The 17384-nt window shown below is 59.4% G+C and overlaps 1 protein-coding gene across 1 annotated transcript in view; it reads right to left on the reverse strand.

Moving 5' to 3' along the window:
* Positions 1-2481: 2481 nt before the first annotated feature.
* Positions 2482-17384, reverse strand: part of SLC6A3 (solute carrier family 6 member 3) — a 42285-nt gene continuing 27382 nt past the window's right edge. The window contains exons 11-14 of the mRNA XM_012774121.2: positions 15691-15791; positions 12797-12964; positions 11397-11468; positions 2482-3710 (exon numbers count right to left, since the gene is read on the reverse strand). Of these exons, the coding sequence (XP_012629575.1) occupies positions 3687-3710; positions 11397-11468; positions 12797-12964; positions 15691-15791 (365 nt within the window). The 3' untranslated portion in view covers positions 2482-3686. The remainder of the gene's footprint in view (positions 3711-11396; positions 11469-12796; positions 12965-15690; positions 15792-17384) is intronic.

Consider the following 17384-nt stretch of genomic DNA (forward strand, 5'->3'; position numbering starts at 1 on the left):
CAGACGTCCTGAAGACTGTCCACAGGAAGCCAGAAAGGCCACAGGAGCCAATGGGCGATGGCTGGAAGTGGGTGGTGGGGCGGGAGGGAGACTGCTCCAGGCAGAGGGAGCAAGCGGAGGTCCCAGGGTGGGGAGGAGAGGGCAGAGCCTGGGCGGGATCCTTCGGGCCTCGAGTGTGGCCTCAAGGCCAGAGTCCCCATCTGGATGGGTCTGCTCTCTTACACCCAGGCAAGCCTACTGCCTGCCTGCCTCTGTGGCTAGCAGTGCTTGGTGTGCCTCAGTTTCCAGACGTGTCACCCAATCTCTGCCATGGAGCTCACATGGCCCTCCCCTCCGTGTCTCTCCCAGTGTGTCTCCTCCTTCTGTGGACCCTGTCATATTGGATTTGGGGTCCCCCTTCTCCAGTGTGACCCCATCTTAGCCATTGGCACCTACAATGGGCCTATTTTCCATAAGGCCAGGTTCACAGGTGCTGAGTTGGGAGTTCAACATGGCCTTCGGGGGGCAGAGTTCAGCCCATCGCCCCACTGGCCGACACCACCAGCTGCCAGCTTCCTCCCCGTGTAAACGGAATGCGTTTCTGCTGTTTCCAGGTGGGCTGTGTGGACACTCTGCGCTTGCATCCTGAGATGCTCACGCACACGTCTCTGGGGCTCGTGGCTGGGGATGGAGCCGTGGGCTGGGGGGAGGTGTCCGCGTCCATGGGGAATTCAGACGTATGGGCATTCCCAGACCCCTGGGACTCCTGAGTGGGGTTCCCCGTGGCCCTGACACTTGGGTGGAGCTCTCGGGAGGGAATTGGAAGACAGGGAGGAGGCAGGTGAGGAAGGGAGGGGCCAACAGCAGATGTGGCCTTGGGTGTGGCCGGCCGGCCCGGTCCCACCAGGGACTCTGGAGCCCGGGACATGCCTCAGATCGGGCAGGGGGCTCTGACGCAGTCTGTGTCTGCCCATGGGCCACCCCAGGCGGGCCTCAGTCCTAGAGCCTCTGCCTGGGGCCCCAGTCACCCCATGCAGGGCCTGTGACACTTGCAGGTGGAAGCTGTTAGGGTGGCACCTGCACAGGTGTGAGCAACACCTGAGGGCAAAAGGCTCCCAGGTAATGGGGCTGGGTCCCGCAGTGGCTGCCGACAGCCGAGCACTTTCCCTGTGGCCAGGCTGCCCCTGCTAGGTGGAACGCCGGGGCAGTTTGCTGCCCACAGGCCCACACACCGGGGGCGGCTTTCTAAGTTCAGGGGTGCGGCAGGTGTGAGCTGGCGTCGCACCTGGTCCATGCAGCCTTTCTCCGGTGGCTAGCGGGGTGGGCTGTTTCCCAGGCTCATGACGTCTGCCTTCCACTGGCTGGTCTGTCCCGTCCTTATTGGCCTGAGGGTCCCTGATGTGCTCAGGTGCCCCCTCCCTTCCTCAGCCCCCTCGGGCATCTCCAGAACAAATTGCCCAGGACGGGGACCTCGCAGGGACCTGGGCTGTGCTGTTTTGGTGGCCTGTGGGGCCGTGGGCTGTGGGCAGCCACACAGCGTGGCTGGTGCTGGCTGGGGTGTGCGGTGGCTGCTCTCTCCCTGGCGCCTGCTCTTGGGAGTTTCGCACCCATGCCCAGGACCCCCGCCCTGCCCCGCCCCGCCGCTGTGCCTCTGGCTTTGCTGGGGACTGGCAGGGGTCCCTCGGCTGCCCGGCGCCCCGTGGCCTTGGCTGGTTCTCTCCCAGCCCCTGGTCCCCGCAGCTGACCTGCCAATCGTGGTCGCGGCACAGGTGTCCCTGAAGCTCAGTGTCCCCAGGGCTCAGCCCACAGAGTGACCCCAGACCCACGTGGTGAAGCAGTGATATCCTTTTGGGGACCTGGGATGAGAGTCGTGTAGGGGTGCAGTGTGTAGCCTTCAATGTGGGGGTGCCACAGGGACGCCCTGGCTGGGGGCAGGGCTGGGAGTGGGGCTGTCGTGCCGTGGGTCCCGTGATGGGCATTGGTTAGAGCTTCCTGACCACGGGGCTTCCTCTGGGCTGGGGCCTGTTCCGTCAGTGCCTCAAAGGACCCTTTGGCCGCAGAGTGGGTGAGAGGCCCTTGGAGACAGACGGCCAGGGGCCACCTGGGATACTGTGGGGTGGGCAGTGGCTGTGGTCAGGTGGCGTGGCTGGATGTGTGGGCCACCCACAGGGAGGCTGCCAAGAGGGGGAGGCGGGGGAGGTGGGGGACACGGGGGGAGGCACGTGGGAGGCAGGTGGGAGGCACCGGGTCCTGCCTGAGTGAGTGGGTGGGAAATGAACATGGTCCAGACACTTCCACGGGAACCGAGGGATGTGGACCTGGGGTGGTGTCAGGCCACACCCAGCACACCTGCCCCTGGGTGCACCTGCTGTGGACTTGGGCGAGGCCCAACGGGGAGACGGGGAGGTCAGCACCAGGTGCAGGAGGGGCGCAGGGCAGCGGGCACCTTCCTCCGAGTGGCCGCTGGGCCGGCCCAGCACAAACGGGGCAAGGAGGCTGCGGTCATTTTTCCAACAGAGATTTCTTTTATTGTCCACGAGGACCCACAGGAGATACTGACTACGGGGACGCAGACGTGGACCCCACCTGATTTTCTACACAAGTCACTCTCAGCGACAGCGATGGCTGTCCTGCCACGTGTCGCGTGGACGTGGTGAGCCCTCTTCGTGCAGCGGTAGCTGCAGACAATCTCTTGGCAACAGGCGGACGTTTTCCCACCAGCGTCGAATTCCCGTCCCTTGTACCCGTGGCCGCTCAAGGGCAGCGGAGACCTGCCCATGGGGCTGCCTGCCACGGACCCGCACGGCCGCACCCGCTCTTCTGTCCGGCAGGCTGTGCACATGGAAAGCAGTTCTCACCTGCGGTCGCCCCCACGTGGCGTTGCTGGAAGTTCTTGTGGACAAGACTGCAACGCTAGCACACATGTGGCAGAAACTGACCTTGCGTTCTCGGATTAGGTTTGGTTCACAGGTGGTAGGATTTAAAAAGCCACGCCTTAACGTAAAAAGCATTCTTGATGCGACGTGCATCAGAGAGAAATAAAATCCCGGTGGGGTCTTTCCCAAATCCCCGGCTCCGGGCGGAGCAGGGTGGTCTCCTGGCTGCCTGCTCAGGCAGCCGTGGTGTCTTGGGGAAGGGACAGTCTCCAGCGTGGAGCACGCTTTCCTCTACGGCCTGGGCGTGCACGGGGAGGTGACCGGGAGAACCCACGGCAGGCAGGACGGAGGCAGCCCACGCCGGTCCACGGAGCCGAGCGACGGGAAAGGACTTTGCACGTATTAGCGGTTTCTTTTATCTCACCTTCTGCACAATTGGACGAAACAGGATACTTGGGATTTTTTAACATGAGCAAAATAAACGATGCAGGAAGCAACTGCGAGCACAGGGTTCTCAGCACAGCGTATCTACGGGGCGTGGCCTCCTCAGCACACAGGTGACAGCCTGGCCTGTGCCCGGCGTGGCCACGGAGTCGGGGGAGGGAGCGGCCTCGTGCAGACAGGACAGGACGGACACGGCGAGGCATCGCCCGAGGTACAGAAAGGGTGTAAACAGTCAGAGGATAAAAGCCTCACGCCTTGTTGTGTGTTTTTTCAGTGAAGCGGAGGTTAAAGAGTAGCGGTAGTCGTCCTCGCTCTGGAAACGTGGACTCTTCTTTGTTCGAGCTCCTCCCGTGGTGAGATGCCCCTGGGGCCTCCTCCCGCTGCACGCTACACCAGGAGCCAGTGGCGGAGCTGGAAGAAAGCAGGTTTGATCAGAATAGGAGAGAGCGGCGGGGTGGACAGAGGCGGCTCCTGGGCCACCGCCACCCCTCCTGTGGCTCAGTGGCCTTGGTGGGCCACGGACACTTGCCCACAGGGAAGCCGTGGAGGGCAGGGCCCACGTGCTCCTGCGGGCGTCCGATTTAAACCCCCACAAAGACACCATGGCTTGACAAAGAGATGCTGTGAGTGTCTGCAGCAGGGCCAGCGCCCCGGCCAGCACACGGCCGCGGTGGCCACGGCAGCCCCAGGGCATGTTTGGGATCAGCTGCTGGCCAGGAGACACTGGGCTGGCTCCAGAGCACACCCGCCGGCTCCCATGTGACCGGGCGCTGTCCCCTCCCTGCTCTCCTGCGTGTGCAGCTGCACCCTGCTCCGAGTGACCCCTCGTGGGGCAACAGCGGCCGCACCGCGCCCAGGGACCGCCGAGACCCACGAGAGCAGCATTCAGACGCCGGCAAATGTCACCGCCCGCTGTCATGCAGCTGGCAGTTTGGCCTATTTTTGAGCACAAGCCATTTGGTGACATTAAATGGCAAGAACTGGGTTTTATGAGCATTTTCAAAACAGGAGCAGGCAGGGCTGGCTTCTGACACAGCCGCACCAGGGATGGGAGGCGGGTGAAGTCACCGCTGGACACGCGACAGGGCTCTCGGGGCCACTCCACCGGGAGAGCCTGCGGGGCTTCCTCTGGCCTGGGCGGCACAAACCGCGCCGTGGGCAGGGGCCGCGGGGTCTGGAGCTGCCTCGGGCGGTGCCGGCACAGGCAGAGTCCAGGTGCGTGCGGAGTGGGGCGCGGTGAAGGGGCCGTGGGCAGGGCCTGACCGGGGACGCAGCCGGGAGGGGCCCAGGGCCCAGAGCCCCGGAACAGCAGCTCTGGGTGACAGCCCCGCCTCACACCAGCTCAGCCTCGGCCCCGAGTTCCTCTGTCCTGGCCGCCGACTGAGCAAAGAGGGACCCTCTCCCGGGGGAGGTGTGATCGGGGGGCTCCCAGGTTCCCCCCAGACTAAGACCGACCTATAAACTCCCAAACGAAGCAGACCGGAAACACCAGACCCTGGCCAGGCTTCGAGTGACCCCGAGGGCCAGAGACGTGGCACAGGTGGGTCGTGGGGTGGCCGCGAACGGGATGTCTGAAAGGTGCCGCGTGCGAATGACGGTGACATGCGTGTCACGGGAAACAGGCAGAGCAACGTGCCTTCCGGAGATGAAGTGAGAATGCGGTGCTGGGGAAGCGTGTTACAGTAAAGGGGTACGAGATGGGATCCCCGTAACTCGACCCCGTAACCCGACGGCCAGGAGGACGACCCGCAGCCGCACAGCGACGCACAACGACGATCCACTCAAGATGGAACAACAGGGGCCGGACTCTCGGCCTAGAACAACCCGGTAGCAGGACACGTGTGCCAACGGCGCTCGAGACACGGCATCGGACGGCAGAAGTCAGGGACCCGTGAGAGGAATGAGCGAGGACAGCTGCCCGCCGCCCGCCCGCCGTCCCCGGGGGGCTCTGGATGCAGCTGGGGGAGGGGAGCCCAGGCAGAGCCTCCCCCACCTGTGGACTCCCCGAGTTGAGGGGCTAGAGATGGGAGTTGGGGAGACCGAGGTGGCTGGATTTTGTAAGACAGAGGACCAGAGAGGAGACAGCCACACAGAGAGATCTGAGACAGCCATGCAGGACCAGCGGGCTGGCGGACCAGAGGGAACAATGTCCGAAGCCCTCGCGGGGCCGGTACAGCCCCTGCTCGCGCCAGCTGCGTGACTTGCAGGGCGTCACATGGTTGCTCTCGAGGGGACCATGGCCACACCGAGTCCCACTCTGGTGCCACCTGCAAGCCTCGAGACGCAGGACCCCTCAGGGCCAGGCTGCTCCTGCGTAACGTAGCCACGTCCAGCACGGAGCCCACAGATATTTAAGGGGACACAAAGGTATCCAGTGTCGACGAAGGTAAAACCTGCAACATTGGCACACGATGGGAAATTGCCGGGCAAGTGAAGAAACAGTAACATATCGGCACAATTCCGAGTGAGAAAAGCCAATCAGCTGAAACCGACACAGAACTGACGCAGACGTGAAAATCAGCACATTGGTACAACTATTATGACCATCCTATGTTCAAAAAGTCAAGTAAAGACACCAAGGACATAAAAAGATCCAAAATGAGCTTCCAGAGGAAAAGCCATGATGTGTGAGACGCTAACCACGTGGATGGTGCCAGGGCAGAGCAGGCATTGCCAGAGAAAGTGAGTGAGCTGAAGAAAAGCAGAGAAAAAGCAACAGATGGTACCTAGGCTCCCAAGGAGGTTGGCGGGGGCACAGGGCTCACGGCAGGGGCATCCTCGGTAAAGGAGGAGAGAGCAGAGAGGGAGGGAGTAGGCACATACACGCTCACACACAGGCACACGCTCATGCACACGCTCAGGCACATACATAGGCGCACGCACATGCACACGCTCACACACAGGCACACGCACATGCTCAGGCACATGTATAGGTGCACACACATGCACAGGTGCATGCACATGCACAGGCATACACAGAGGCACGTACACAGGCATGCACACACACACAGGCACATGCACATGCACACATACGCGCACACGCACCCACGCACGAGTATAAGATGACTGCAGGAAGCTCAGTACATGTGCACTTGTGGTCCCTGAAGGGGGTGGGGTGGAAAAAATATATGAAGACATTATGGCCAAAAAGTTTCCAAATTGGATGGAAACTGTAAACTAAGAGGTCACAGAAGCTCAGTAGCTCGACAGGCTGTGGTCATGAGACCCGTGAGGAGACGACGTGGTACACACATGGTGCACAAGCACATGCAAAAGACTTGGTAGCTTTTTAAATAAAGTTAAAAATAGGCCAGGCACGGTGGCTCACACCTGTAACCCTAGCACTCTGGGAGGCCGAGGCGGGCGGATTGCTCAAGGTTGGGAGTTCGAAACCAGCCTGAGCGAGACCCCGTCTCTACTAAAAATAGAAATAAATTAATTGACCAACTAAAAATATATATACGAAAAAATTAGCCGGGCATGGTGGCGCATGCCTGTAGTCCCAGCTACTCGGGAGGCTGAGGCAGGATCGCTTGAGCCCAGGAGTTTGAGGTTGCTGTGAGCTAGGCTGACGCCACATCACTCACTGTAGCATGGGCAACAAAGCAAGACTCTGTCTCTAAATAAATAAATAAAGTTAAAAATAACTGAAACCAAAGAGCACACTTTTAAGGAACATACACATGTGTGTATAAGTGCGTGTGTGTGCACATATGCAATAAAACTGTGCAGTGAAACGGGCCTCGGAGGGTCACCCCAGACGAAGGAGATTGACTCCAGCCAGGGCAGGAGGGCTGCGGCCAGCGGGGAGACACGTGAGCTGCCACCGTGTTTCGTCCCACGTGGCCCGTGCTCACGGGCGTGTTCTGCCGTGCAGACAGATGCAAACACTAGCTCGCGGGGCGACTGACGGGAGTGTGCACGCGGCTGTGCCCCTGCGGCTGGAATTCAAAGAAAACCTGAGTGAGGCGAGAGAATGGAGGGGACTCGGTGTTGCAGGGAGAAATGCCAGGCAGGGCTCCAGCGGGGACGACATGGAGAGGGAAGAGGTGGCATCTAAGAGCGTGGGCACAAAAGTCACAGCACTGACAGACATGTGAGTCCACGGATCCCGGACACACAACGTAGCTCAGGAAGGCGAAGAGAGAGAAGCCGACGGTCACAGTGGACCTGTAGCGCCACAGGCAGAGGAACCCAGCGTGTGGGGCAGGGCACGTCTCGGGACAGCAGGGGACAGCAGAGGGCACTGATGTCTCCACATGCTGAGGGAGTCGCTGCCACACCAGGCTGTGAGCCCACGGACACGTCCACGATCCAGGGCAGCGTGGACATGGCCACAGAGGCACAGAAGTGAGGGAGTCCGTCTCCGGACCAGACCTGTTTAAAAGAACGTCTCAGGGATGTTTTTTGAAAAGCAAGAAAATGACCCTCGAAGGAAAAATGCATATGCCCAAAAGCATGAACAGCCACCTGGCACCAAACGTGTACACTAATCTAAGGAGCATAGTCTACACAAAATCATACTAAAAATAAAGGCAACAATAGTGCCTAATTTGTGGGTTAAAAAGAGAAATGCTAATCAGTAGGAGGAAGGTTTAAATCCTTGTCATATTCAGAATGGGAGTGGAGATAGCGCTTAACGTTAGACTTTAAGTGAAATTTATACGGTGCCACATCAAGGCACTAAAAGCCTAGATTCTAAAAGCATAGAATAAAGTGTGTAAGTTTCAAACAAGTAGAGAGAAATATGCAAAAATAAGAATGTGAAAACAAGCCCCAAAAAATCACTTGATAAAAAGGCAATAAAAGTGAAAAATATACATTAAAAAAGTGAAAAATATACATAAAAATATACAAAAAATATGCAAATAGAATTGAAATATAATAGAATCAAGTTCAAATATATCCATAATCACAACAAATGTAAATGGATTTTAATCTGCCAATTGTCAGAGTGACAAATTCTCAGTGCACGCTAGGTTTGCAAAAGACACCTGCATCTTAAGATCACTGCAAAGCTCAAAGTTAACAGATGGCAAAAGACAATTCAGGTAAACTGGAAAGACTCCTGGTGCAGCTGCATTCATCTCAGACAAAGTGGACTGTAAGAGCAGAATCCTTACTGGGGAAAGGATCTTTCCAGACATGTGTCAGAGAACAGCCGCGGGCTCTATGAGGCAAAACCTGATAGAACCACAGGGAGAAACTCGACAAATACGCTCTAAGGCAGAGCATGCCGCGAACAGCCCAATCACTAACAGCCAAGATCGACAAAACGTAGAAGATTTGGGCAACAGATATACAAGCCAATCCCGTGGACAGAAGCAGAATTGCGTGTGCACTATAGAGAATCCACATTCATCCGAAAGACACGTGCAACATGTACCGAAGTTGATGAGGTACAAGGCCATGAAGAAGTCTCAATACATTTCAAAGGGTAGATACATCTGTCTCAGTGCAATGCAATTTAACTTGAAAATTAACAAGAGGTAAACAAAACATCTCCATGTTTTTGGAAATTTAAAAGCAGACTTCTAAGCAAGTTAATGAATCAAAGAAGTCACAATGGATATTAAAATATATTTAGAACTAAAAGATAAAGAAAATACTATGTAAAATATTGTGGAATGCAGCAGATGGGGTATTTTGAGGGAAATTCGTAGCCTTGAAGGTTTGCATTACAAAAGAATAAAGGTTGAAAGGTAATGCCCTAAGGTCCAAATTAAAAAATTAGCAAAAATATAACAGAGTAGATCCAAGGAAGATAGAAGGAAGAAACAAAAATGGGAGCTGAGATTAGCGAGCTGGAAAGCACAGTGCGAACCCTGCCCGCGTCACAGCTGGGCCTCGGCGAGGACTGGAGGAGCGCTGGACACAGTGCGGGACCCTGGGCAGAGGGCGGGAGGCCGGCGGGGAAGGCCGGGCCCCGGACAGGGAGGGTTGGGGCGGCACACCCCTCTAGTGTCGCAACAGAGAGTGGCTGGGAGGGCAGAGAGGGGGTGCAGAGGGGGGCGCAGGGAGGCAGGGCTTGCGGGGAGGGGAGGAGGGGCAGCTGTGAGGAGGGGGGAGCAGAGAGGCGGGGCTTGCAGGGAGGCGGGGCTTGCGGGGAGGCGGGGCTTGCGGGGAGGGGAGCAGGAGCAGATGTGTGCGGAGGGGGAGCAGAGAGGCGGGGCTTGCAGGGAGGCGGGGCTTGCAGGGAGGCGGGGCTTGCGGGGAGGGGAGCAGGGGCAGCTGTGTACAGAGGGGGGAGCAGGGAGGCGGGGCTTGCAGGGAGGCCGGGCTTGCGAGGAGGGGAGCAGGGGCAGCTGTGTGGGGAGGGGGGAGCAGGGAGGCGGGGCTTGCGAGGAGGGGAGCAGGGGCAGCCGTGTGGGGAGGGGGGAGCAGGGAGGCGGGGCTTGCGGGGAGGGGAGCAGGGGCAGCTGTGTGCGGAGGGGGGAGCGGGGAGGCGGGGCTTGCGGGGAGGGGAGCAGGAGCAGATGTGTGTGGAGGGGGGAGCGGGGAGGCGGGGCTTGCGGGGAGGGGAGCAGGAGCAGCTGTGTGCGGAGGGGGGAGCGGGGAGGCCGGGCTTGCGGGGAGGGGAGCAGGAGCAGATGTGTGCGGAGGGGGGAGCGGGGAGGCGGGGCTTGCGGGGATGGGAGCAGGAGCAGCTGTGTGCGGAGGGGGGAGCGGGGAGGCAGGGCTTGCGGGGAGGGGAGCAGGAGCAGATGTGTGCGGAGGGGGGAGCGGGGAGGCGGGGCTTGCGGGGAGGGGAGCAGGAGCAGCTGTGTGCGGAGGGGGAGCAGGGAGGCGGGGCTTGCAGGGAGGGGAGCAGGAGCAGCTGTGTGCGGAGGGTGAGCAGGGAGGCGGGGCTTGCAGGGAGGGGAGCAGGAGCAGCTATGTGCGGAGGGGGAGCAGGGAGGCGGGGCTTGCGGGGAGGGGAGCAGGAGCAGCTATGTGTGCGCCAGCTGTTTGGAGGTTTGGAGGCCACAGCTGCCCCCTCGCTACTTCCCCACGCCGTGCGTCTGGCGCTGCGTCCTGGCCTGTCTTCACTGCCCGGCCTCCCTCCACCTCTGTCCACGCCCCCAGTGCCACACACAGGTCCCCATCAGGCCCCCACTCAGAGGACGCTTCTGTGGCCCCTGACGTGGCACAGGGAGGTGGCTGGTGGGGAGGGCAGGTCGGGCTGGGCCCAGGCATCCTCCCTACCACGTCCTTCTCTGCCCTTACCGGGTTGGACTCCAAGTGCCATGAGCCCGCCTGGCCCACCTCGCCTAGAGTCGCGCTTGCCGGGGGCCGCGTGAGTCACCGTAAGGACGGGGCGCCCGGCCTGGCTGACATTTGTGTTCTGGAATCCCCGTGCGGGGGCGGGACCCACGTGGGGCAGGGGAGGAGGATGGATGAACCCCGCCCAGAGCCCCACCCCGGCTCACCTCCTGCCACCAGCTATGTCACCTGGGGTGCGCTCCGGGGCCTCTCTGGGCTCCAGGGCCCCCTCTTTGTAGAGAGAGCGGCCGAACTACCTCTGGGGTTGTGGGAGTTAAAATGTGGTGAATGTTCACTCTCTGCCCCCCAAATGCACCTGCTCTGCCGTTTACAAGGACCTCGAGTGCACTCAGGGGGCCCCCAGGTAAGAGCGGGAAGGCCTGGCATGACCACTCTCTCTCACGGAGCCTCCTCTAGGCGTCCAGGGTCCCGATGGATGTTGGACTGGGCCCAGAGCTGGCTGAACTCACCTTCCCCGCCTCCCACCCTGGGCGGCTCCAGACCCCTGGCTGGTCTCCTGCTGCCCCCCGGGGCCCTGCAGCCATGGCCAGGCATGCCCCGTCTTTGTCTCTGCGGAGACCCCTCCCTGCTGCAGGTGCCTGTGCAGATGCACCTCCGGCCCCCCACGAGTGCGCCCCCGCCTTCTCCTCCTGCACCGACACCACTGCCCGCGAGCTGCCCGTGCTCAGCGCGGGCTCCCAGGACCCTGTGGCACACGTGTGCTCACGGAGCGCATGCTGACTGCGAATGAGGGCCGTCCACGCAGCCTCCGAGCTCTGAGTGCTGCAGGGGCAGCATAGGACAAGGACGCTGCTCTCGGGCCACTTGAGCTCTCCTGCGGGCCGGCGGGCTCACCGTGAACTGGCGCACCTCCCCTCTGTCCACCAGCTCCCGGTCCTTCTCGGGCGTGATGGCGTAGGCCAGTCTCTGGAAGAGAAGCAGACGGTGGGTGCCGGTGCCCGCCCAGTGCCCACACGTGGGGTGAGCGGCTCCCCTGGGGGCCGGCACGTGGCACACTGGGAAGCTGACGGTCCTCAGCACAGGGTGGAAAATCAACCATCAAACCCCCACTTGAAATAACAGTGGTCCTGCGTGTGGCTCTGAGAGACGGCGCCCAGGCCTGGGGGCAGCTCACAGTTCCAGGGGCCTCGCTGTCTGCCACATCCCAGCCCCGGACACTGGCCTGCCCTCCCTCCACCACCTGCCATGGCTCCCGGGGAGGGCGGGGCCGGGGGCACTGGAAGTCACCAGTCCTCCTGGAGCAGGCGGCATCTCCCAGGGCCCCTCCCCTCCAGAGAGGCCCCACAGCCCGAGGGCGGGCAGCCCGGCCACTCACGGCTGTGCCTGCCGTAGGCCCTGGCCCGGCCGACTGCTGGGGGACTGGCTGGAGCCAGCCTGGGGGCACCTGCCGCACGTGTAAGTCCAGGGGACACCGTGTGGCCATCAGGAGGATCCCTGGACCCAGGTGGGGGCAGAGACGGGGCTGTGTTGCCCAGGGCGGAGGCACCATTTCCAAGAAAGACTGTGGGATTCAAGCACTGTGAACCCCAGTCAGCTTCTGTGAACCCCAGTGGCGGCTTCTCGGGGAGGGACGTTCCTTCCAAGGACGATGTGTCCTCGTCGTGGTCCTTCCCGGAACCACAGAGCCAGGCTGTCACTCGGGGCGGCTCCCCTGCCCTCCCTATGTGACGGAGCAGGACTGAGGCAGAGAGGGGAATGTCTGTCCCTGCTCGACCAGGGGCTGGGACCCTGGAGGGTGCACACGCCACCCCAATTCTGCTCTGAGATGGCACGCACACACATGCACACAAAGAAACACATCCAGACACATGTGGGCACAGACACATGCACACATGCAGACTCAGACACATATAAGCACGCATACACACGGACACACAGCACACACACAGATACATGGACACAGTGGGCTACACACAGGTAGATGTGTGCACAGACACCGGCAGGCACAGGCGGACACATAGGCACATGCACGTAGACACACTGACACACATTGACATACACAGGTATACAAATGCACACGTACATACACACGGACAGAGACAAGACACAGACAAATGAGCATACACACAGACGACACACGTGTGGACGCACACACAAGCCCCTCTCGCCTGTGTCCCCATCGTGGTGGCCGCCACTCCAGCCTCCTCTTCTGGGGCGGAGAGCCAGGCGGGGCACACCTGGGTGTGGACACCTGCCCTGCCTGGCCTCTCCCGGGGGTGAGGGCCCGCACCCACCTCTCGGAAGGACCCGGGCAGGCTGCAGAGCTTGTAGGTGGCGTAGACGGGCACCATGGCCATGGAGGACGTGGCGATGACCCAGCCCAGCGCGTTGGCCCAGGCGGGGAAGACGTAGGCTCCGTAGTGCGGGGGCCTGAAGGTCACAACGCTGACCACGACCACGAACTGAAACGACGGGCACGGGGGTCAGGCGGCCCGTGGGCCTCAGCCCCTGCCCCGCACACGCCAGACCCGGCCGGGCCTGCAGGCGGGCACCCGGGGCCGTCCTGCGCCGAGACAGCGACCTTGGGCCAAGGTCTGCTCTCTGCCATCCGTTCCAGTCTGTGTTGGAATCACACCGAGCCGTCCCCACCGTCCCCTGGCTCTGTGCCGCGAGCCCAGGGCGCCCGGGCAGGGGCGCTGTGATCTTTCTGGAAGCAAATCCCATAACTCACAGATCCCCTCAGAGCCACCCGAGGGCAACTGCCCCAAGCGGAGGGTGGGGAGGAAGCCACTTAAAGGGACAGGTTCTCATTCTCCGGAGAGTTCTCTTGATGCAGCTCATTCATTTACCTATCTGTTCAACCATCAGGTGCCATGTATCTGTAAATATATTCTGTGTGCCTACACGTGTACTAAATACCTGAACATACACTGCAAACACACACATGTACTTCACACCTACACGTGTACTACACACACACATGTATACACACCTAAACATGTGTACTGCATGCCTACATGTGTACTACATACCTACATGTGTACACACCTAAACATGTGTACTGTGTGCCTACATGTGTACTACATACATACATGTGTACACACCTAAACATGTGTACCGTGTGCCTACATGTGTACTGCATACCTACATGTGTACACACCTAAACATGTGTACTGTGTGCCTACATGTGTACTACATGCCTACACGTGTATACACCTAAACATGTGTACTGTGTGCCTACATGAGTACTGTGTACCTACACGAGTACTATATACTTACAGATGTACTACATGGTTACATGTGTACTCTCTCCCTACATGTGTGTGTATGTAAATAGGTACTGCATGCCTACATGTGTACTGCATACCTACACATGTGCTATGTGCCTACATGTGTACTGCATACCTACATGTGTACTGCATGCTTACATGTGCACTATGTACCTACATGTGCACTGCATACCTACATGTGTACCGCGTGCCTACATGTGTACACACCTAGACAGGTACTGCACACCTGGGCAAGATGGCTCCATCCTGAGGAGACAAAGGACGCTCTAATGTGGTTTATGATGCAGTTTAAAATGCAAGTTTTCACTCATTGTCAATTTTTCTCAACTTCAGAAAAGTTCAGTGTGCACAGACTCCGCCTTAACAAGCACGCCTGTACACGCCAGCCTCGACCTGCTCCTGAGGTGTCGCTGTGAGCCGACGCCAGGTCTGGGGCCCGCTGGAGGCCGGGTGGGCTCCAGGACGGTCTCACTCATGGAGGGAGGACCACGGGCTCCCCTGTGAGCACAGCGTGGCCCGGAGCGCCTCGGACCCGCGACAGCTGTCTGGGCTGCCCGTGTTCCGTGCGTTTGAAAAGCCGCATCTCCCTAGGTGTGTGAGGTTGAATGCATGGCATGCTGGTGTCGTTGCCGTGTGTTTTCCTGTGTTGTTCAACCTCTCACTGGATGCCACACGTCTCAGAAAGAGCTGCGTCCACCGAGGCCACAGCTTTACGTGTCAGTTGGCCATCGTCTGGTGCAGCCTGACACAGAAGCTGCGTACAACCGGCATGGAGCACGCACTGCCCTGCTCACGGTCACATGCTAACCCATGCCGGAGGGCACGGGACTACACAGTATGTCAGACAACATGAGATAACACGGAAATTACTTTTCTGCAAAAACCCAACATTCACAGGCAATGGCTCTAAAATTAGATGTAAAATGACACAAAGCAGTGACATTGTCATGTTTTCCTCCAGCTGGCAGAATGAAGTCCTGGTCGGTACAGCTGGTGGTTTTTTTTTTTTTTTTTTTTTTTGACAGAGTCTCACTCTGTTGCCCGGGCTAGAGTGCCGTGGCGTCAGCCTAGCTCACAGCAACCTCAAACTCCTGGGCTCAAGCAATCCTCCTGACTCAGCCTTCCGAGTAGCTGGGACAGTAGTTGGGACTACAGGTGTGTGCCACCATGCCTGGCTAAGTTTTTTCTATGTATTTTTAGTTGTACAGCTAATTTCTTTCTATTTATGGTAGAGATGGGGGTCTCACTCTTGCTCAGGCTGGTTTTGAACTCCTGACCTTGAGCAATCCAGCCCCCTGCAGCCGCCCGAGGCCACTGTCCGGACCCGGCTGGACGGTTCTGGCTGCGTGAGCTGCCTGTTCTCTGCGCCACAGCCGCAGAGACAGCCGTGGAGAGTCTGCAGGTGAGGGGGAGTGGCCACGTCCAGTAAAACCTTGCCCACAGGGACATGGCCAGGGGCCCTGATTGGCTGACCCCAGCCTGGAAGGTCTAAATTCTGGCTCAGCAGCGCGGAAGGGTGTGGACCAGCTGGACCAACTCCAGCCTCCAGCACACATGTGGCCCGAGTGCAGGACTCACGTGGACCTTACTGGGGGTCCAAGCCCACCTATGATCACGTGTCAGGTTTTCTCGGGGGATCTAGAGGGGAACGTGGGAGTCCCCCTCAGGAGACCAGAGGTCAGTTCAGGTCCCAGCCAGCCCTTCCTGGCCGAGTCCTGAGACCCTGCTGGCTCCAGCCACAGTGACCCTCATCTCAAAGTGGCATTTAGTGGCCTGCCCCGCCTCCGACATGCAGTGCTTTCCCTTCACTCAGGGGCAACCCAGGTCAGCTCTGGACCTCGGGGTGGGCGCCGGGGCAGGGGGCGGGGGAGGGGAGTGGCGCGGCCGCGGTCCCTTACCAGGAGGAAGCAGGGGCTGACCAGCTTCCAGCACAGCCGCCAGTACAGGCTGGGCCGCTGCCCCGTCATCTGCTTGATGTCGTCGCTGAACTGCCGGACACCTGGGGAGACGCAGGGGACAGGGCCGGTCAGGGCAGCACGGGGTCCCCGTCATGCACTGGGGTCCCCACTGACCCCAAGCTCAGGCAGTGTTCAGCCTCCCGCAGGGTGGCCGGGTCCCTCCAGACCCTGGGTGCCTGCTGACCCACAGAATCCCACCAGCCCACTCGCCCCACTGGCACCCCACAGGGACCGGTGGCTGGACCCTGGCCCCAGCCTGCCCCCCCCCAAACGCTGGCCCCGACCCCCCTCTGCAAGCAGTGGCTTTCTTTTTTCACTTTATACAAACTGTGGTAAAACACACGTCACATAAACTCCCCAGCGTGGGCATTTTGAGTGCACAGCTCCGTGGCATTAAGAGCATTCCCATGGCTGTGTGACTGTCACCATCTCCAGAACTTTTCTGTCTTCCCAAACTGGAGTTCTATCCCCATGAAACACGCCCCCTCCCGTCCCAGCCCGGGCACCGTCCCCTCCACCCTCCGTCTCTGGGGCTCTGGTGATGCGAGAGACCCCATAGGGGTTTGTCCTTTGTGTCGACTCACTTCACTAACACAACGTCCCCAAGGTCCGCCGTGCTGTATGTGGTGTGTGTCGGAATTGCTTGCCCCTTTTTAAGGCTGAATAACATGCCACCGTGTGTCTGCAATCACCGTTTTCTTTAGGAAAAGCTATTTCTAGAACCCCAATAAACTTTTTTTCTCCCCAAAGCAAGTCCCTGTCCCCGTGGCCGACTGTAGAAACGTGGTTTCCCTCAGCGGCGTGGCTGACGTCTAGGGAGTGACTGTAGGGAGAACAAGGGAGTGGTTTCCCCAAGTCCAGTCTGGTCTCCGTCGTGGATGCTCCTTGGGGATGGTAAGTCCCGGTGCCGCCTGCCGCGTTGGAAAGACGCTCACACTCGGACCCCTCTCTGCACCCTGCACTTGCCAGCAGGACTCGGGTGGTAGACGGTGACACCAGGGCTTGGGCACAGAGACCCCTGGCACGCTGGGACTCTCCATGCACCAAAGCAGATTCTGTTTCACTGGGATGAGATGGAAGTGTGAGCTTCCGTTTGGAGAAATAGCTCGGCTCTGTCCTCTGAGACTTTGGGAACGCTGGGTCGTGACGGAGGGGTGTGTCTCCGGCACTTTCTTCCTTTGTCTGTGAATTTCTGTTTATTTATTTAGTCTTTTTGGTGTGTGTGTGGGGTGGAGATTAGGATTTAAAGTGATGGGCAAATTATCCACTCCAGTACCAATGAAAGCACAGAGTCTGACAGTTCCCTTTTCTGTAGACAAGAACCTACAGTTGAGAAGATGCTCTTGGAATATGGGCCGCTTGCCTGGCTGAGACCCGCAGAGCCAGGCGTTTCCCCAGGCTGTAAGTTCCAGGGCTCTGGGACGAGAGAGAACGGCCCCCGTGTGCAGGTGAGCCAGGGGTGCTCCATGATGGGTGGGTGTGCCGCACCACAGACGTTTAGCTTTCAGCTGGCCACATGTGTTCAGAGAAATGTACTGGTCTGCACTGCTCACCCTCAGAGGAACTGGCCAGGTGAGTGGGCTCCTGTCTTACGCAGAGAACTGGGAGAAATCGAGGTCTGATAACTTGGCCAG

Source organism: Microcebus murinus, chromosome 11 (assembly GCF_040939455.1).
Source record: "Microcebus murinus isolate Inina chromosome 11, M.murinus_Inina_mat1.0, whole genome shotgun sequence".
NCBI lineage: Eukaryota > Metazoa > Chordata > Mammalia > Primates > Cheirogaleidae > Microcebus > Microcebus murinus.